Genomic DNA, 21,143 nt, shown 5'->3' on the forward strand with positions numbered 1-21,143 from the left:
TTGTGCCACTAGAGAACAGCTGAATTTACTGATGTTGAAAACTAGCACCTAAATTCGTTGAATCAAGTGTCCAGTAGAGGTCGGTGTTTAAAAGCTCTTTGGAAGCCTGCATTTTGCAACACGCTGTCGAACAGCACGTGATTAAAATAAGTGGTTGACGTCATTAATCACGTGCTATTGTCACTAGAAACGACCATCCGCACTCTCTTGTCTACTCGCTAGTGCTTTAAAAACAGGACAGGACGTCGGGGCTCCGGTTTTATTCTTCCCATCACTACTGATCAGTCTGTCCATGCGGAGCCTGGCGCTACTTCTGATTCCATGTGTTGTCGCGGTAGTTTTGCATTTGTGGTTCGGGACTAACAGATCGAGCAGCTCCTCTGAGAACAATTCTGGTACAGTAGACGTGTTTCCTTCATAATCTGAATTTTGTGTTTTAAATGCATGATAGGTAGGCCGTTTTAGTTCCTCTGTGCTGAAACGGCATTATATTGTATGTACAGTGCAACAACACCGTGATAATGTACAATTACAATACAATGTTGCCACTGTGTAGCTGTACGGTAGAGATGTTTCTATATAGATGTTTCTCTATGATTGTACATTTTTCCAACCTCTCCTTCCCGAATAAGAAGTGATATGATATTAAATGCGTTGATGTGCATAATGTCACCTGTCCTTTTAATTAACCTCTCTTGGTATGAGGTCGCATGAAGCCATTATTTATCTGTACACTGATAATTGATACACAACAGATGATGCTGGGTTTTTGGAATTGCCTGTAAAGGGATATGAAAAGCATGTCTTTATTAGTATGCATGTTTTGATCAGGTGATCAGTCTGGCCTTGGTAAGGTGATGGTCGGGGTGGTGTCTGCTAGACAGCATTATGACCAGAGACAGGCCATAAGACAGACCTGGGGAAGAAACGTCCAGGACCAGCCACTCCACCCACACAGGTGCACAGCTGCTATTATCTGTTACATTCATCCTACAGGCAAATATGTCTGACTAAATCAACACAATCAATTACATATTTCCTCCACTATCACTTGACCTCAACCCAGTGGAAATGGTTTAGGATCAGTTGGACCGCAGAGTGAAGGAAAATCAGTTGTTCCTGGTTAGTGTGTTCAGTGGTTTGCAGTACAGGCCTAGCAGAGTGGCACCACAGGACTGCCTGTTGGGCTCAGTGGGTTCCAGACTTCAGGCAGTTGTTGCATGCAAAGGATTTGCAAACAAATAGTCAACTCGAGTACATAATTTGGTTATTAATCTATCCCAACATGGTATGGGAGCATGGTATGTGAACTACTTTGTGAATAAAAGTTTAAATGTATAAATTACTGAGAATCTATTCCATAATCATGCAGTAGATTTCAAAACCTTTGTAGAATAGATCCAAAAGAGGTAAAACTGCGTCCCAGTGACTAGAGGAGACCGTATGTCACCACAATGGAACAACAAATGTTTTGGCCGCCCAGTAACCAAAGTAATGTGAGGTAGTGGATTTATCTGGACAGATTTGAGAAATGGCTCTGACTTGTCTGAAATGAAATGCTACTGAATGTCCTATATAGTGATGTAATGTACAGTTACGGAATGTCTTATATAGTATTGTAATGTACAGTTACTGAATGTCCTATATAGTATTGTAATGTACAGTTACGGAATGTTCTATATAGTATTGTAATGTACAGTTACGGAATGTTCTATATAGTATTGTAATGTACAGTTACGGAATGTTCTATATAGTATTGTAATGTACAGTTACGGAATGTCCTATATAGTATTGTAATGTACAGTTACGGAATGTTCTATATAGTATTGTAATGTACAGTTACGGAATGTTCTATATAGTATTGTAATGTACAGTTACGGAATGTCCTATATAGTATTGTAATGTACAGTTACGGAATGTTCTATATAGTATTGTAATGTACAGTTACGGAATGTCCTATATAGTATTGTAATGTACAGTTACGGAATGTTCTATATAGTATTGTAATGTACAGTTACGGAATGTCCTAGATAGTATTGTAATGTATAGTTACTGAGTGTTATACAGTTTGTAGGGCATACATTTAATTGGTGGAGGGATTGTGATGTTGTATTGAAATGTTGTGGTGATATATTGAAGTGGTGTGTTGCTGTGGATTTTTAATGTTTTAAAGTATTGTTGTGTTGTTTTTATGTAGTGTGTTAATGTAGGGTGAAAGAACAGTTTCTAGAGGAACTATCTCTGCTCACAGTCGATACCTGACACCCACTAGGCAGACAGCGCTGTAATGTTACGCTGTCTTGAAATCACATTCTGTCTGAAATCACATTCAAAACAACATTGAAATCGAATGGAAAAAACCTGTCAAATCATGATGTTATTGATGTTTACGACTAGGGACACAGTTCCTCACATAGCTGTACTGTTTGTTGCAGGATGCAGGTGAAGTTCATCATAGGGAAACATGGCTGTTCAATTCCAGTGGAGGACAGAGAAGACCCCTACTCATGTTCCCTCCTGAACCTTACTGGACCAGGTATGCCTACAGTCTGACAAGCTATTACACACCCAGATGTCATGTAACACCACTGACTTCATCCAACTACACAGAACTCATCCACCCAGACATTCAGCCTGTACTATATATGGTAGTTATGTCCAGTGACGGCTTCATCAGCCACCACACAACCAAAGGATTAGTTATTTTATTCTTCACTAAATATTGGAACAAAAACTGTGCTTCAGTTTCAAATGTATTTTATGAAGCTATTTCTACATCAACATTTGTCACAACCTGGGTCAGAACCCAGGAAGAAACCTATGGGGGGGCCGGTTTTGGTGTGTGGCTAGTCCTCTTCTAGCTGTGCCAAGTGAACATTTTAAAAGTACAGTACTTTTGCATGTTCAGAAGCCAGTCAATAAATACATTGGGCCCATATCCAGAGTCTTTAGACATTATCCAGATCAACTGCAAAGCCAGGACAGGGACGCCCAGGTGGGCCAGGACAGGGACGCCCAGGTGGGCCAGGACAGTGAATCAGGAATCATCACGCAGAAACTAGATCAGCAACACAGCCAGAAGGACTTTAGACCGGGACAACCAGGAGTCGTCAGACTAGCTAGTCCTGAGAGATGGGCCTGGGGCTCTGGTCCTCCTCAGATTCATCAGGAAACAAGAAACATTAGGAGCCTTCCTTGAATCAAGACTTCAGTCTTCACCAAAAAAATGTACAGTAATATATTCTGTCTCGTCTCTGTTCGTCATGGACCGTCCTCCTGGCAGAACTGTTCTGCTCCCATAGTTCAGTATTACCTGGCAGAACTGCTCTGTTCCCATAGTTCTGTTTTCTCTCTCCGTGTCTGTTTAGGGGCTTTGGGTGGGTCTCAGATGGCACCCTAATCCCCACATCCTTGGGCACCTTTGGGAATATGGTATGGTTCGGGAGACCTCCTGTGGTTGGGGGAGTCCACGTTAACCAGACTATGTTAACTATAATAACCCTATGGTCTGTCTGTTGAGGGGAATTATAATTACATGCACGGACAGGGTGACAGAAAGCTTTATTCTTAGTTCTAATAATTGGGAAAACTGGGGGATTGAGTATAGACTTGGATTCAGCCCATCAGTTTCTTTCTCGTTGTCTTGTTCTGTCTCAGTTCCAGGCGAGGAGGAAGGTGACGTAGAGGCTGTGAGGTTGTCTGACCCGTCAGTGCTGACTCCTGGGGAGGTCTCCTCCATGGCGCTGGACTTCAAAGTCCTTCACCCCGTGGTCATCACCAGGCTTGGGGCGTTCCCTAGCGGAGCTCACTTGGGCATCAAGGGCAACGTCACAGTCAGGCTTCTACAGCTGGAACAGCAGGTACTGTGACACCAGCCACTGAAACAGGTCTGCCGCTCTAATGTGGTGCGTTCAGAACACACACGCACACTACAGGGTCCGCTCATGACAAAGACCAGTGTGTTCTGTTTGCAGGAGGCGGTGGTCACGGCCCTCTTCAGCTCTGTCAGTCCTGGGACCCGTGTTAATGGTATCTGGTACAAACCGGTGGAGCAGTTCATTCTGCCTAAGGTTGGTACTGCCACCCATTCTGCCTAAGGTTGGTACTGCCACCCATTCTGCCTAAGGTTGGTACTGCCACCCATTCTGCCTAAGGTTGGTACTGCCACCCATTCTGCCTAAGGTTGGTACTGCCACCCATTCTGCCTAAGGTTGGTACTGCCACCCATTCTGCCTAAGGTTGGTACTGCCACCCATTCTGCCTAAGGTTGGTACTGCCACCCAGCCAGTATGTCCAAAGTGATGGCCTCTGAAATACTGTATGGCTAGATACAACTAGACAGGGATTTACTAAGACCGTGCACATTTCACATTTTGGTTTGTATTGAATGTGTTGGAAATCCCTACTGACGCTCTCAAGATAAGTCAGTAAAAACTCTGCTGTGTTTCTCTCTTCAGGGTTTTGAGGGATCTCTGGTCTGGGAAAGTAGGGACTCTGCTGGTCTGACCACCATCAGCTCCTCTATTGTCCAGCTCAACACTGGGGGAGGAGTACTCAAGTTTTTCTCTGTGCGTAAAATATCTACTTTAATACTTTCAGTTATTGAGATTTGCTACAAACATGAAGTGTATAAAACTAACTTAAAGGACAATTCCAACCTTTGTCTCCACTACTCCTCAACAACTTGGTTGGAGCCCTAGTAATCCAAATCTGTTGGAATCTTTCAAATATTTGACCATTTGGGCAAGAAAATACTAACTAATGTGTTTGAGTTGAGAGATTCCTACAACTTCCATAGTGCTTTGTGGTGTGGGTGTGTGTAATTTGAAGACTACGAGAGGGATGTGCAGACCAAGGTGATGGGTAGCAAGTTATCAACACAACAACATGTTTTGAAGCCACATGCTTTTGTCAATATTCTAATGTGGGCTACACAGAGCTGTACGAACTGCAGCTTACACCTGCAACCTTGAGAGAAATGCCATTATAGCCCTATTATTGTAGCTAGGTTAGCTAATGTAAAATGTGTGACAGGTTTATAAAAAATTTCAGAACATTTATCTAATGTTTAAGTGAATAACAACATCAGGAAGTTAGTCTCACTACTGTACATTCTAATTCTTGTTGTTTTAAAAAAAACATGATTCCTCCCAAATATGTCACTGAGTGTAACATTTTGAATCTTGTGGTAGCTAGCTATCAAACTACAGACCGCATTGACAAGCTGTTTTCACCATTTGACATGTTGGAAATGTGATCTGAACAAAGATTTTGAGGTGTTTTGGCGTCTGGACTCAACGATGTTGAGGTGTTTTGGCGTCTGGGTTGCCCTTTAAGGGCAATACATGAATGATTCACATCAGTCAGTCACACGGATACGTCTTCCTGCCAACCTCCCCTTTTCCTTTTCTCTTGCAGATCAGTGAAGGGACATTGCCCCACAGGAGTGCTCTGGGATTCCCTGGAGTGGCCGGAGGATTCATGTTCAGAATCTATGGTTGGTAAAAACGGTCACCCAACGATGTAACAGTTGTGACTGAAACCATCAGGAGATCATATTTTTAGTCCAGTCAAATGTCTGATCCCTTGTAGCTGGGACATCCCATCCTTCAACTGTTTTCTGGGGGGCGGGGTCCGTTTCTCTCCCCCTGTCCCCTCCATGCTAGACATGGACGTCCTGTCGGAGGTGTTGCGTGGCCGGGTGGGAAGGTTCCAGGCCCATGGCTTCCAGCTGCAGGGGGAGGATCGTGCCCTGGAGCAGGAGAGTCTGCAGTATGGAGACATGGTGTTTGTGGATGTAGTGGACACCTACAGGAACGTCCCTTCCAAGCTGCTACAGTTCTATAAGTGGTACGACCTCTGACTAGGTCTTCAAAAAACACCTGGTTTGGTAATTCACTATTTTGGCTGAAGTTCTCATTACCATTTACAGAAAAGTCTTCCCTGGATTACATTTTCTACTGGACTGTTAAATACTTTTGTTTTAATTTAATCAATCCGTTGTATATAATAAAGCCCTTTTTGTATCCACAGTTTTCACAAAGTGCTTAAACAGAACAATAACAAGAAATTCAAGGACATTTCTGTGTCAGGAATAATCTAAAATCAAGTGGGAAAATCCAGAAATTCACAGCCTTTAAGCTTTGTTCAAACCAATTATGACTTTCTACACTAAAACATATTAGGATAAACTTAAAGATTTTAAATAATGTTCTGTGCTGCCTAGCGTAAACAAAGTGTGTTTATTCTAATTATGCTTTTGTTGCTTCATTCATACAAGAGGAAAACAAAAATAATAGAGATTAATGAAATATGCTAATTGCTTCAGCTGTGATGTTGACAGCATATTGGTCATGAATGAAGCATTCAATTGTGCATCAGGAAATGGTTGCTTATTGTCAGATTGCAGAACATAACAGTATTTAGAATGAATGTCAATTAATTAATGTTTTTTGTTGGGTAGGTCACTAGGAAATGCTGTGTTTGACCTGTTGCTGAAGACCGATGATGACTGTTATATTGACGTTGACCAGGTGTTAATGAAGATTGACCAGAAAGGCCTGAAGAGACAAAACTTCTGGTGGGGAAAGTAAGCACAGAATGGTGACAGACTCTGAGAGGCGCTGTCTGTGTTAGCGTGTCTGTCTGTGTTAGCGTGTCTGTCTGTGTTATGTTGGTGTTTAAATGTGTATCTTTCTTTGGGTAGGTCAGTCTGCCTGTCTAAACATGTAGAATACAGTACACAGGTTGGATGGAGCGATGGGTGGATGGAGCGATGGGTGGATGGAGCGATGGGTGGATGGAGCGATGGGTGGATGGAGCGATGGGTGGATGGAGCGATGGGTGGATGGAGCGATGGGTGGATGGAGCGATGGGTGGATGGAGCGATGGGTGGATGGAGCGATGGGTGGATGGAGCGATGGGTGGATGGAGTGATGGGTGGATGGAGCGATGGGTGGATGGAGTGATGGGTGATCATGTTCTCTGGGGGGGGGGGGGGAGCTGCAGTGGTTTGGGTGACAGTTTTTTTCATTTTAAGTTTTTATCTCAAATTAGTTCAGGCCTCAGAAAACAGGTTCTGCTGCTGTTTCTCCTGGCACAAATGAACAACAATCCCTTTAGCACTGAAAGCATTGTCTTCGTCACCAAAATAATTTTATGGAAGATTCCACCCCCATAACCAGAATGCATATTTAAAAAATAGGGGTGAAATTGGGTTGAAAGTTACCCTTTATAAATATTTTAAAATTTTATAAGTACACATTAATATGCTGTATATTTCGTTTCCACTCTGGATGCCTTTGTCCTAGTCTTATCTCTTCTGACTCACTTTAAATAAAATAATCTCTCATTAGATAATATTCCTGCCCTGATGTCATAGTGCTGGGAACATGAATACAGGTTTAGTGAGTCAGATCTTATGCAGATGTTCTTCTTGCCCTAGTTTTAGTATTGAAAAGACACTACTCTTGGGATAGTACAGGGCTGAACAGTACAGGGCTGAACAGTACAGGGCTGAACAGTACAGGGCTGAACAGTACAGGGCTGAACAGTACAGGGCTGAACAGTACAGGGCTGCTGTACAGTAGTGCTACTATAATGCTGATGTTTCTCCTATCCCAGTTTCCGTCAGAGCTGGGCGGTGGATCGTGTTGGGAAATGGCAGGAGCTGGAGTACACCAGTCCAGCCTACCCTGCATTCGCCTGTGGTTCGGGGTACGTAGCGTCCAGGGACCTCGTACGCTGGCTGGCCAGCAATGCAGAGAACCTGAAGGCTTACCAGGTAACACACAACATCAGCACCAGGGAAAAATGGCGGTCAGCCGAAAGGGTAATTAATAACAGTATTATCAGTATTAGCTAGGTAAAGCTACTTTTAGTTACAATGCCCCACTAACGTTTCTCCTTTTTTAATAGTATTTGTAGGACAGTTGTAAATGAGAACCTGTTCCCAGTGTGTTTTCCCCTGAAAAAATAAATCAATACTTTGAATTATATAGCAATTATATAAGCTAAATGATCACTTCAAATCAGCACTGGAGCTTCATTTTAAATGATCCCCTCACATCAGCACTGGAGCTTCATTTTAAATGATCCCCTCACATCAGCACTGGAGCTTCATTTTAAATGATCCAATCACATCAGCACTGGAGCTTCATTTTAAATGATCCCCTCACATCAGCACTGGAGCTTCATTTGAAATGATCCAATCACATCAGCACTGGAGCTTCATTTTAAATGATCCCCTCACATCAGCACTGGAGCTTCATTTTAAATGATCCAATCACATCAGCACTGGAGCTTCATTTTAAATGATCCCCTCACATCAGCACTGGAGCTTCATTTTAAATGATCCAATCACATCAGCACTGGAGCTTCATTTTAAATGATCCAATCACATCAGCACTGGAGCTTCATTTTAAATGATCCAATCACATCAGCACTGGAGCTTCATTTTAAATGATCCAATCACATCAGCACTGGAGCTTCATTTTAAATGATCCCCTCACATCAGCACTGGAGCTTCATTTTAAATGATGCCCTCACATCAGCACTAGAGCTTCATTTTTAGTCTGTTCCTTCAGGGGGAAGATGTGAGCATGGGGATATGGATGGCTGCGGTTGGACCACAGAAATACCAGGTAAACAACATACTACATACAATTAATATAGTAGAAACATACCAGGTAAACAACAAAAATAACTAAATAACACTAATATAGTAGAAAGACCAAGCAAACCATGACTAGATGACACTGATGTAGTAGAAATAGCAGACAAGCACTACTGCTAATATTACATCCCGTTTCCAAAAAGGTTGGGACACTAAGTAAAATGTAAATAAAAATTCAATGCAATGATGTGCAGATCATTTATTCCTGTATGTAATTGGAAATAGTACCAAGATAACATCAAATTGTTGAAACTGAGAAATGTTTTGAATTTGATGCCAGCAGCACATTTCAAAAACAGCTGGGACAGGGGAGTGTGTACCAATCTCCTCTTCTTTATACAAAACTCATAAGCATTTGAGAACTGAGACCAATTGCTCTTGTTTTGAAAGTGAAATGTTTTCCCATTCTTGTTTGATATTGGATTTCAGCTGCTCAACAGCTCGGGGTCTCCTTTGTTGTATTTCTCATTTCATAATGCACCAGATGTTTTCAATGGGTGACAGGTCTGGACTGCAGGCAGGCCAGTTTTGTACCCAGACTCTTACTAGGGAGCCATGCTGTTGTAATACATGCAGAATGTGGTTTGGCATTGTCTTGCTGAAACAGATTTCTCTGGATTCTCCAAATCTTTTAATGATTTTATGTACCGTAAATAATGAGATACCAAAACCCGTTGCAATTTGAATTTGAGAAACTTAAATTGTTGCACTATTTGCCCAAACAGTCTTTCACAGAGTGGTAGACCCATCCTGTCTGGAATGATCCTTTAAAACCCAATCATGTTACTGACCTGTTGCCAATTGACAATATGCTGTGAGATATTCCATCAGGTTTAGTTTTTTGAGCATTACACAGCTTTTCCAGTCTTTTGTTGCGCTTGTCCCAACGTGAATCTGATGGTCCTCTGAATGCTTATCTGATGGCTGTGTTGCTTTTCTTTCTACTAAGGACTCTGGGTGGCTGTGTGAAAAGGAGTGTTACCAGGACATGCTGTCATCTCCCCAGCTCTCCCCTCAGGAGCTGCGGTCCCTTTGGGACAGTAAGAGGGCCTGTGGAGACCCCTGTGGGTGTCCCTCTGGACCCAGCTAGTCAACAGTCCACCTGGGACCTCCTCATCTCTGTTGGATTCACAGGGGAGACTCTGGAGTCTGTCGTAGTAACATATTCACTGCTAACAAGAGATTCATTGAACTCTGGGTCTGTAGGTATTAACAGTTCCAGATTAGGGCTGATTTAGGATCAGGGTTCCCTGGGCTTATCATCTTAACATCATAACACAGGAATGAGGTGAAACAGACACTGGTTTCTGAAGAGGCACCGCTTGATATGGTCTAACTGCTTGATACCAGGTTCCTATGATAATAGGGTGGTCAGCCATGTGTTATTCTACTGTGTCAGCAGACCAATCACAACACCTGAACACCTTAAAAGAAGGTTCACAGCCTGACAATGGAATTATCATGATATCTACATATGTAAATATATTGACTCGACTTAACTTATGCCTGAATTTGACCTAGCTCTAACGGCTATCCTTATACCTGAATGTAACCCCAATTCTAACACTGCCCAACTGTACATTTTCCCTAGATGGGACCTACCAAAAATGGATGAGAAACAGGCAAGAGTGTGTGAGGTCATTTATCTTCCTGGTAGATAATTGTGCTCTGTTCTGAAGTAATGTCTACCACACTGGTAGTTTGGAAGTTGATAATTTACTGGCAATGTTGTCTCCGCTAACATGTGAACATTACAGTCACATTTAAATCCCTCGGTGCCCAGCTTCAGTGCCATGCATTGAATCCAGTCCTACATTTTAAGTAGAAGCATCTGCGACAGCTTAGACACACATGAACAATGATGTGAAACAACACCACAACTTCTTAAATAGGTTTATTTGAGAAATTCAAGTTTGGCGCATAGTTCCCATTTGCAATGTACAGCATAAACTTAAACATCAACGTTAATGAACGAAGCAGCAGGCTGTTATATTAGACACTGCCTGACAGGGGACATTGCTGTGTAAACAATCTGTTGTGCTGCCCTTTATCAAAGGAACAGTAACTGAACGCCTCCATACATCAAACAGAGGATCAGGTTTTACGTCACACCACAGTGTTATCACCAACACTGATAACAAAATACTCCTTCTTGGCACTCAGCCAGTAGCATACTTCTACACCTTCCGATACTGGCAGCAAGAAAATAATATTTGCAGCAATCATCCACTAACCCAATTTCTTGTTGGTGTTCACACAGAAAAACACATTTGTATTCCACAAATAAGGCTTTTAAGTGTTTTGGAATACAGTGTTAGTCGGACAATGTGCTGTGAACATCTATCCTGTCTTGTCCTTACAGGTGTGGTTAGTTCAGCCCCTTCATATCCACTGCTACAGACCTAACAGAGGCAACTATACACATTTTACCCAGGGTATCCAGAGGAGCTGCAGTAATGTAATGTGAAGGCTGTTGGGGTCAGCCAGGGGTCAAGTGTTGTTGGGGTCAGCCAGGGGTCATGGTGCCATGTGTTGGTCTGGGACAGGAAGTGGACTGAGTGGAAGGTGTGTTTGTAGCAGCCCATAACACCAAGCTATGGTTCTGGTACCTGTGGGTCAGTCCTGTTTAGGCCCAGCTTTGGGCTCTGGTTCTCTGTACAAGGTACTGAGGTGGTCCACCAACCCTTCCAGCTCCGGATTCCCCCCCAGATCGTTGATGAGGCGGTACGCTTCGGCCTCCAGACCCCTGAGCGTCTCCCTAGTGTAGGCGAAGGAGCCCACCTTTTCCAGATAGTCTACACAGTACTTCTTGATGTCCACATTCTCCGTCCTTTGCCTCAAGATGTTCTGGACCTGGGTGCTCTCTGGACGAGACCAGATGGCGTGGATGGTTGGGAAGGAGAACTTCCCCTCTGTGAGGTCTTCACAGAAGCTTTTGTTCTCGCTGTACTCAGCTGAGTTCAAGTTGGCGTAATCATCTCTGATCTGGAAGAAGAGTCCCAGTGTGTCCAGGAGGGGCTTGGGAAGTGAAATGAAATGTTAAAAAAAAAACACTCAAACTGATGACCTTTTGGTTCAAGCTGAGCTGAAGAGCTTCTTATCAAAACCCTCAAGTGATCCACAGCACCATTACATGTTCTAAAATCTCAACATTTACTATGAAATATCTTTGTAAATAAACTAAGATACAAATACAAATTTATCACAAATAAAAACCAACTTGCTTCAGTTGTATATTTGTTTTGTATTCAGTTTCAAAGCAATCTCACACACACTTGGTATGCTGGGACTAAAATAGGAATACATTTACATATAGAACAGTCTATTTACCTTAAGGTCTCGGTCCCAGGCAGAGAACAGCTGCATCAGACCCACAGCGAGGCCAAAGAGCCCCCCGGTCTTCTGGAGGACCATGGCCCGGTACTGGCTCTCTGTGGGGCAGGTGTAGGTGTCCCTCCAGTAGATGTCCAGACCTTGGCCGCAGTGGAGCTCCAGTAGCTGTCTGGTGAACACACGCACCGCCTCTGGGTGCTCCAGCGTCAGGACCTGATGGGAAGGAGATTTGAGGGTGGAAACAATTAACAGTTGAAAGGCACACAAAAAATCTAAACTCAAAGTAAAAATTGGGAGACATCTGGATTTTATTATTTCAATGAATGAATGAAATCACCTTCTCTAATCCCAGGAAGTAGACGTAGTTGGCAGAGTTGATCACAGAGGGGACTCCGTAGATGCTGTGGGCGACGGGGAAGCCTCTCCGCAACGTAGAGTTGTCTTCGATGTCGTCGATAAGGAGGCTGGCATTGTGGAGCATCTCGGTCACCTCTATGATGACCTACAACCAACATGGTGGATTTACATGTGGACCTATTAGAAAGGTAGTAGGAGGAGTCCGGATGAAGCAATGACAACACCAAGTCGTCTGTATTGTCTGGTGATGCCCAGTCCAGGTCTGCTGTGATGCGCTACAGATTTCCTCCAGTAAGGGGAGACACTGACAAGGCTTGGTAATAGCAGCATTTCCCTGTGCAGATGCAGACAGGCAGGAGGGCAGACAGAATTTCTACACCCCTTCTGAAATCTGAAGCACACAACCGCTAATTCCCTACTTATTCAAAGAACAGTAACTAATACAGCTTGTCATCTCATGCATACAGTTGTGTCAGGACAGATCTATGCTCACATCTATGTTTACAGAATCTTTCCAGGGGCAGATGAGAACAACTGCAGCCTAAACCAGGAGAGGGACAGCAGAAGGTCTGGCAGCCTAAACCCCCTGGATCTTTTGGTTGCTTTGACCGTGGGAGTGGTTTATTACTGTAGTCATGTCAGTGTAGGAGGTGGGGACACCAGTGGTCAGGACTAGTGTGTGTCTGTCATGTCAGTGTAGGAGGTGGGGACACCAGTGGTCAGGACTAGTGTGTGTCTGTCATGTCAGTGTAGGAGGTGGGGACACCAGTGGTCAGGACGTGTGTGTGTCTGTCATGTCAGTGTAGGAGGTGGGGACACCAGTGGTCAGGACGTGTGTGTGTCTGTCATGTCAGTGTAGGAGGTGGGGACACCAGTGGTCAGGACGTGTGTGTGTCTGTCATGTCAGTGTAGGAGGTGGGGACACCAGTGGTCAGGACTAGTGTGTGTCTGTCATGTCAGTGTAGGAGGTGGGGACACCAGTGGTCAGGACTAGTGTGTGTCTGTCATGTCAGTGTAGGAGGTGGGGACACCAGTGGTCAGGACTAGTGTGTGTCTGTCATGTCAGTGTAGGAGGTGGGGACACCAGTGGTCAGGACGTGTGTGTGTCTGTCATGTCAGTGTAGGAGGTGGGGACACCAGTGGTCAGGACTAGTGTGTGTCTGTCATGTCAGTGTAGGAGGTGGGGACACCAGTGGTCAGGACTAGTGTGTGTCTGTCATGTCAGTGTAGGAGGTGGGGACACCAGTGGTCAGGACTAGTGTGTGTCTGTCATGTCAGTGTAGGAGGTGGGGAGCCCAGTGGTCAGGACTAGTGTGTGTCTGTCATGTCAGTGTAGGAGGCGGGGACACCAGTGGTCAGGACTAGTGTGTGTCTGTCATGTCAGTGTAGGAGGCGGGGACACCAGTGGTCAGGACTAGTGTGTGTCTGTCATGTCAGTGTAGGAGGTGGGGACACCAGTGGTCAGGACTAGTGTGTGTCTGTCATGTCAGTGTAGGAGGTGGGGACACCAGTGGTCAGGACGTGTGTGTGTCTGTCATGTCAGTGTAGGAGGTGGGGACACCAGTGGTCAGGACGTGTGTGTGTCTGTCATGTCAGTGTAGGAGGTGGGGACACCAGTGGTCAGGACGTGTGTGTGTCTGTCATGTCAGTGTAGGAGGTGGGGACACCAGTGGTCAGGACGTGTGTGTGTCTGTCATGTCAGTGTAGGAGGTGGGGACACCAGTGGTCAGGACTAGTGTGTGTCATGTCAGTGTAGGAGGTGGGGACACCAGTGGTCAGGACGTGTGTGTGTCTGTCATGTCAGTGTAGGAGGTGGGGACACCAGTGGTCAGGACTAGTGTGTGTCATGTCAGTGTAGGAGGTGGGGACACCAGTGGTCAGGACTAGTGTGTGTCTGTCATGTCAGTGTAGGAGGTGGGGACACCAGTGGTCAGGACTAGTGTGTGTCTGTCATGTCAGTGTAGGAGGTGGGGACACCAGTGGTCAGGACTAGTGTGTCTGTCATGTCAGTGTAGGAGGTGGGGACACCAGTGGTCAGGACTAGTGTGTGTCTGTCATGTCAGTGTAGGAGGTGGGGAGCCCAGTGGTCAGGACTAGTGTGTGTCTGTCATGTCAGTGTAGGAGGTGGGGACACCAGTGGTCAGGACTAGTGTGTGTCTGTCATGTCAGTGTAGGAGGCGGGGACACCAGTGGTCAGGACGTGTGTGTGTCTGTCATGTCAGTGTAGGAGGTGGGGACACCAGTGGTCAGGACTAGTGTGTGTCTGTCATGTCAGTGTAGGAGGTGGGGACACCAGTGGTCAGGACTAGTGTGTGTCTGTCATGTCAGTGTAGGAGGTGGGGACACCAGTGGTCAGGACTAGTGTGTGTCATGTCAGTGTAGGAGGTGGGGACACCAGTGGTCAGGACGTGTGTGTGTCTGTCATGTCAGTGTAGGAGGTGGGGACACCAGTGGTCAGGACGTGTGTGTGTCTGTCATGTCAGTGTAGGAGGTGGGGACACCAGTGGTCAGGACGTGTGTGTGTCTGTCATGTCAGTGTAGGAGGTGGGGACACCAGTGGTCAGGACGTGTGTGTGTCTGTCATGTCAGTGTAGGAGGTGGGGACACCAGTGGTCAGGACTAGTGTGTGTCTGTCATGTCAGTGTAGGAGGTGGGGACACCAGTGGTCAGGACTAGTGTGTGTCTGTCATGTCAGTGTAGGAGGTGGGGACACCAGTGGTCAGGACTAGTGTGTGTCATGTCAGTGTAGGAGGTGGGGACACCAGTGGTCAGGACGTGTGTGTGTCTGTCATGTCAGTGTAGGAGGTGGGGACACCAGTGGTCAGGACGTGTGTGTGTCTGTCATGTCAGTGTAGGAGGTGGGGACACCAGTGGTCAGGACGTGTGTGTGTCTGTCATGTCAGTGTAGGAGGTGGGGACACCAGTGGTCAGGACGTGTGTGTGTCTGTCATGTCAGTGTAGGAGGTGGGGACACCAGTGGTCAGGACTAGTGTGTGTCTGTCATGTCAGTGTAGGAGGTGGGGGACACCAGTGGTCAGGACTAGTGTGTGTCTGTCATGTCAGTGTAGGAGGTGGGGACACCAGTGGTCAGGACTAGTGTGTGTCTGTCATGTCAGTGTAGGAGGTGGGGACACCAGTGGTCAGGACTAGTGTGTGTCTGTCATGTCAGTGTAGGAGGCGGGGACACCAGTGGTCAGGACTAGTGTGTGTCTGTCATGTCAGTGTAGGAGGCGGGGACACCAGTGGTCAGGACTAGTGTGTGTCTGTCATGTCAGTGTAGGAGGTGGGGACACCAGTGGTCAGGACGTGTGTGTGTCTGTCATGTCAGTGTAGGAGGTGGGGACACCAGTGGTCAGGACTAGTGTGTGTCTGTCATGTCAGTGTAGGAGGTGGGGAGCCCAGTGGTCAGGACTAGTGTGTGTCTGTCATGTCAGTGTAGGAGGTGGGGACACCAGTGGTCAGGACGTGTGTGTCTGGGTCAGGTAAGAACTTCACACAGTGCAGTGGTGTTGTCAGAACCACTGATAGCCTGTTACTCTGCATAATGGCAGTATTTGTTAAGTTCTTTCATTCATTTGAAATAAATGACAGCTGGGAGTGGAAACCTGGTTTGAATCAGGACTTGATTACAGAAAATTATTATTCTTAAATTTTTTTACAATTCAAAGTGTTTTGCTAATATGAAATGTCAAACATTAAAAGGACAAGTGTTTCTGACTTTGAGACCCCCACACCAGATAACACAGATAGAAACCAAAACCTGCATCCCTTTACCACAGCCAGGGGGCGCACTGACAGTGGGAAAGGCAGCGTGTGGAAACAGGAAGTGAGAGCTTGGCTGAGTGTTCGGAAAGTGGAACGGTTGCAGACAAGTTTCCATGTTGTCGGTGTTTGTTAAAGACAGCAGCCAGCCAGGTGGCTTTAATCCTCTCGCTTTCATTTGTTGTTTTTCTATAGTGCACCACTTTTGACCAAGGACCCCTCACATTGAATAGGGGACCATTTTGGCCATGCGTGATCAAGAGGAGGGCTCTTTACACGGAACAGGGTGCCATTTGTGGCGCAGCCCAGCGAGTGGAGAGCAGCAGGCTGGCCAGGCTCTGGCAGAGGGTTGTAATGGGGGCAGATTCACTGGATCTGTTTAGAGAGACAAGTGCTGTGGCTTGGTAATCAAAGCTGTTAGTGTTGGGCTGCATGGCCGTGCAAGTGCACGCACAGACACTCACGCACGCACGCACGCATGCGTAAGCTAACGGTCTGAGCCAGTCAGGCTTGCCATTTCCTTTCCTCTAAACTGGCCTCCTGCCCAGCGGCCCTGTGAGTGAGTCTCTCTGAGCCAATATCTATGCTCCCCTAACCCATCAGGCTCCAGCTATTTAGCTTCAGTCCCAGCTCCATCCAGATCCATTCTGCTCCAGCCCCATCCACTCAGCTTCAGTCCCAGCCCCATCCAGCTCCAGCCCCATCCAGCTCCAGCCCCATCCACTCAGCTTCAGTCCCAGCCCCATCCAGCTCCAGCCCCATCCACTCAGCTTCAGTCCCAGCCCCATTCAGCTCCAGCCCCATCCAGCTCCAGCCCCATCCAGCTCCAGCCCCATCCAGCTCCAGCCCCATCCAGCTCCAGCCCCATCCACTCAGCTTCAGTCCCAGCCCCATCCTGCTCCAGCCCCATCCTGCTCCAGCCCCATCCAGCTCCAGCCCCATCCAGCTCCAGCCCCATCCAGCTCCAGCCCCATCCAGCTCCAGCCCCATCCACTCAGCTTCTGTCCCAGCTCCATCTAGCACTATCCAGCTCCATCCAGGTTATGAATCTACTCTCACCCAAATAGCATTGTCAGAACGGAATTCAGTGAGTGTTTGTAAATATATTACATATTATTTGTAAAAAGTATGGCCTACATAATTGTAATGACTAAAACTAAAAGCTGCCAAATACAGTGCTCTACACACACAGACAACCTATAAAGCTTCTGTAGCTAAAACATAGTTTGTATGTAGCTAGCAAGTTATCCCCAAGTGGCAGACATAGGTTGACAAACATTCAGTTGCTAGCATACAAAACGTTTTGAACTTTTGTACAACCAACAAGTTTAAGTTACTGACATGGTAGCCTTATCCACCTTATTCTGTGGCTTCAACAACAGCATGTTGACCACACATCCGCAACAAATAGGGATTGTTCTTGTGACAAACGGTACAGTTTCCATCGCCTGCCAACAGATGAGGAATACAAAAGAATGTGTCTGAAAAACCTAGCCTTGAAGAGACCACCCAAAACCCTGTATGTGTGCTCATTTCCTTTTGGGGACAAAAAGCCAACCTGCATCCTACTTTGTGGTTGGGCTACGAAAGACCTCCACAGAAGAGACGTCAGTCCTCAAAAGGATTGACAGCAGTGCCAGGAGAACATCAGGAAGGCAGAGGCACATTTTCCCGTTTGAGGTGTAACAGGCTGTTCCCACGTTTTATTTCCCAAACCCAGAAAGACAATTAGTGTACAGCAATGACCGTTTATGACATGGCAATCGTCAGCTCCGGAAGTCGTGCCCATAATTCACGCAAGGTATCATGGGAGCTAGGAAAAAGGTGGATATGGAATATCGGATTAAAATATTCCTCCATGCATTATTTGTAGTATTTTGTCTCTATAAATATCGTCTGACTAATCGAAAAGGGCAGAATAACTGTCGACGCAAAAACAGTGTAGCGATATGGAAAGGGATTGCAACTAAACGCTGCATTCACAACACAAATGGCGTATCTGGTCTGGTCAAGGAGTCACCCTACCAGCACACTGTCCGCTCGCTAGATCAACTAAGAGGCATGCTCTCATTTCCAACGAGAGCCAGCGAATCACGGCGACAGACAAAATCTCCCAGCGACAGTTGAGATGTTCAACTTTATGCTAATTCCCAACGAGCGGGCGTGACGAAGTTGGGCGACTACCAATGGAAGGGCAGATGTTCTCTTCATCTTGAAGTCCCTTCTCTTTTCTACTCGCTAGCTAAAAACCCACTCGCTAGCAAAAATAAATAAATTATGAAACCTATAATTGCGGTGTCCGGTTTCCCCATTATTTATGATACTTCTGTGGCTTCATACAAAGATATAATTTAAAAAAAAATTGATGCATGGAAGGTTTCATAGATCGTTGGGATCACGTGTGAGTGATACATGCACAGCGTAAAACGAAGTAAATTGCTATTTGAACATTGAGAAATAATTGACATGGCGTGGATTCACGCAAATACTAAATAATTATTATTTGCAGAGACGGAGGTTTCCTCTATACTGGTTGTCGCTGGCATTAATTAGGAAGATACGCCCGCCAGAGCAGGCAGTGTGCACGCTAGGAAAGGCTCAGCGACAGCTCGCCAGAGATTGAGCGATTTACGAGTTGAGTGAGCGGACAGTGTCCACGTAGCATGACACAACATGCCTCTCTGCTGACCGAGTCAGATAGTTAACCTACAAACTACATGACTGTTAGCCCCGAGACTTCATCCTGCTGCCACCTTCCTGAGAGAACGACAGAGACCCAAGCTCACACAGCACAACAGAAATTACTATGCAAGTCAATAGATGTGTTGCAAACTGAGTCAGGGAGACAATATACCAATTATCGTATTTTTTGTAAGTAGCCTTCAGAGTTGATTATTTTTATGACCAGCTCTAGAGAGAGTGTTTGGTGCATTATATTCCCTCAAATGAACAGAAGGGAACATGATCATCACAAAAAATGATTTCATATTAACGGCACAACACGAACTATTAAGAGAACCTACAGGAGAACACCACCTAATTTATTTGACTATGCCTTTGCGTGGAAAGCAATTCAATCATTAGGCAATACTATTGGTTGGCAAGTATAGCTCCTTCAGACACCATTACTGAAGGACGTGTACTGACTGACAGGTAAATTCCTGTTTAAATGACTCCTCTCTGCTCCCTGACTCCAACACTCACTACTGACTTCCAAACTGCCTCTGGAAGTAACGCCAGCACAAGAACTGTTCATCATAAACTTTTTGGAATGGGGTTTCCATGGCCAAGCATCAGCTGAAGTGATGTAAATCCGCTGCCAGTGGACTCTGGGGCAGTAGTCGGAGGTCATTAATCATACTTCACAATTATGTCAGAAAAACTGGGTTTGGTGGTTGCCAGAATGCTAACTGCCTGAATGCACATTACCAAAAGGACAACGTTTGGTAAAGGAGGAATAAAGGTCTCGGGTAGTTTTTCATGTTTCGGGCTAGGCCATTAAGAATTCTAGACGATTATGAGCTTCCAACTTTAAGGCAACAGTTTGGGGTAGGCCCTTTCCTGTTTAAGCATCACAGTGGTCATGGTGTCTTGACTGGCCTGCACAGCGCCATGACCTCAACACCCAAAAACCAGGGCCAGGCCTTATGTCCAAACCTTATTGCCTGACCTCACTAATGCGCCTGTGGCTGAATGGAAGCAAATCCATCAGCAACATCTAGTAGAACTCCTTCCCAGAAGAGTGGGGTATGTTATAGCAGCAAACGGGTGGGGGAGACTCCATATTAACAGCCATTATTTTGGAAAGAGATGTTCGACGAGCTGGTGTTCACATACTTTTGGCCATGGAGTAAAAAGAGGTACAGAGTTTATCACTATCAGTCTTTAGTGATGAACGATAAATAACCAGGTGACAGACACATGGGTAAATAAGTAGCTAATCATCTAGGGCAGGTCTCTACAATCACATTTATTACAAGAGCATGTGCTGAATAAAACTATGCTGCACACAAACTAATTACAGCTAGAAGCTTGCATTGAAATTCCTGGTATACATGCAAGTAAACGGGATATCGTTTTCTGCCCTCTGGGGACAGAGATGAAACAGTCACTGGTTGCAGGTATGTAGAGACAAGGTTGCTGTTACCATGGTGTCTGACTGCCAGGGACATGGATGCTGTTAGCATGGTGTCTGACTGCCAGGGACATGGATGCTGTTACCATGGTGTCTGACTGCCAGGGACATGGATGCTGTTAGCATGGTGTCTGACTGCCAGGGACATGGATGCTGTTAGCATGGTGTCTGACTGCCAGGGACATGGATGCTGTTAGCATGGTGTCTGACTGCCAGGGACATGGATGCTGTTAGCATGGTGTCTGACTGCCAGGGACATGGATGCTGTTAGCATGGTGTCTGACTGCCAGGGACATGGATGCTGTTAGCATGGTGTCTGACTGCCAGGGACATGGATGCTGTTAGCATGGTGTCTGACTGCCAGGCAGCTACTTGTTAATGATGACATTGAGTGGCGAGTGTGTTCAGTCTGTCTGTTGGGTTCAGGGAGAGTTTAATGCCCCCCCCCACCGCCCTGCAGAGGGAAAAGAAACACTACCACACCTCTCGCTATCTCACACTGTGCGTGGCATTTACTTACATTATTCATTTAATGAATGAATATGCCTCTGATAAGGAAAAAGTCAACTAGAAACTTGGTTGTAACTGTTTAGATTTACAGTTTATGAAACAAAATGAACATTATCTTTTTTTTACCCACTGCTCCGGCTTAATTAAAAAAAAGATTACGTTGATCTACCTTCTGAACAGGTCTTGATCATATTTAAAACTACTCAAACCACATCATGGCAAAATCTTAATGAAAATCTTTAAATATTAAACCAAAACATAACTAATTAAAAAATCACTGATAATAATTTGCAGGCCCATCAACCCTGTTACTATTCTCAATCCTGTTACTAAAGTGTCAAACCTGTGTTCTTTTGCCCATCTTAATGTTTC

General features: G+C 45.5%; 2 protein-coding genes across 3 annotated transcripts in view; one reads left to right on the forward strand and one right to left on the reverse strand.

Annotated features, from left to right (window-relative positions):
- Nucleotides 1–11,902, forward strand: b3galnt2 (beta-1,3-N-acetylgalactosaminyltransferase 2). Its single transcript, XM_034292216.1, has 12 exons — nucleotides 1–395; nucleotides 832–958; nucleotides 2,436–2,536; nucleotides 3,658–3,860; nucleotides 3,975–4,070; nucleotides 4,458–4,568; nucleotides 5,419–5,497; nucleotides 5,667–5,850; nucleotides 6,464–6,589; nucleotides 7,624–7,783; nucleotides 8,586–8,642; nucleotides 9,624–11,902. The coding sequence occupies exons 1-12, from the start codon at nucleotides 293–295 to the stop codon at nucleotides 9,762–9,764; spliced, it is 1,488 nt and encodes a 495-aa protein (XP_034148107.1). The 5' UTR covers nucleotides 1–292; the 3' UTR covers nucleotides 9,765–11,902.
- ggps1 (geranylgeranyl diphosphate synthase 1) overlaps nucleotides 10,554–21,143 on the reverse strand; it is a 22,546-nt gene continuing 11,956 nt past the window's right edge. Inside the window, exons 4-6 of one of the 2 annotated variants that reach the window (XM_010864432.4) lie at nucleotides 12,345–12,509; nucleotides 12,005–12,220; nucleotides 10,554–11,692 (exon numbers count right to left, since the gene is read on the reverse strand). In XM_010864432.4, the coding sequence (XP_010862734.1) occupies nucleotides 11,291–11,692; nucleotides 12,005–12,220; nucleotides 12,345–12,509 (783 nt within the window). In that variant the 3' untranslated portion in view covers nucleotides 10,554–11,290. Of the gene's footprint in view, nucleotides 11,693–12,004; nucleotides 12,221–12,344; nucleotides 12,542–21,143 lie in introns of both variants that reach the window. The other variant, XM_010864433.4, reaches the window with a different exon arrangement.

The sequence above is a fragment of the Esox lucius genome, chromosome 5 (assembly GCF_011004845.1).
Source record: "Esox lucius isolate fEsoLuc1 chromosome 5, fEsoLuc1.pri, whole genome shotgun sequence".
Classification (NCBI taxonomy): Eukaryota; Metazoa; Chordata; class Actinopteri; order Esociformes; family Esocidae; genus Esox; species Esox lucius.

Coding starts and splice junctions, on each gene's coding strand:
- b3galnt2 (XM_034292216.1), top strand. CDS start 293: ATGCGGAGCCTGGCGCTACTTCTGATTCCATGTGTTGTCGCGGTAGTT. Junction 5,851..6,463: donor CTGCTACAGTTCTATAAGTG/GTACGACCTCTG, acceptor TTTGTTGGGTAG/GTCACTAGGAAATGCTGTGT. Junction 7,784..8,585: donor AGAACCTGAAGGCTTACCAG/GTAACACACAAC, acceptor CTGTTCCTTCAG/GGGGAAGATGTGAGCATGGG.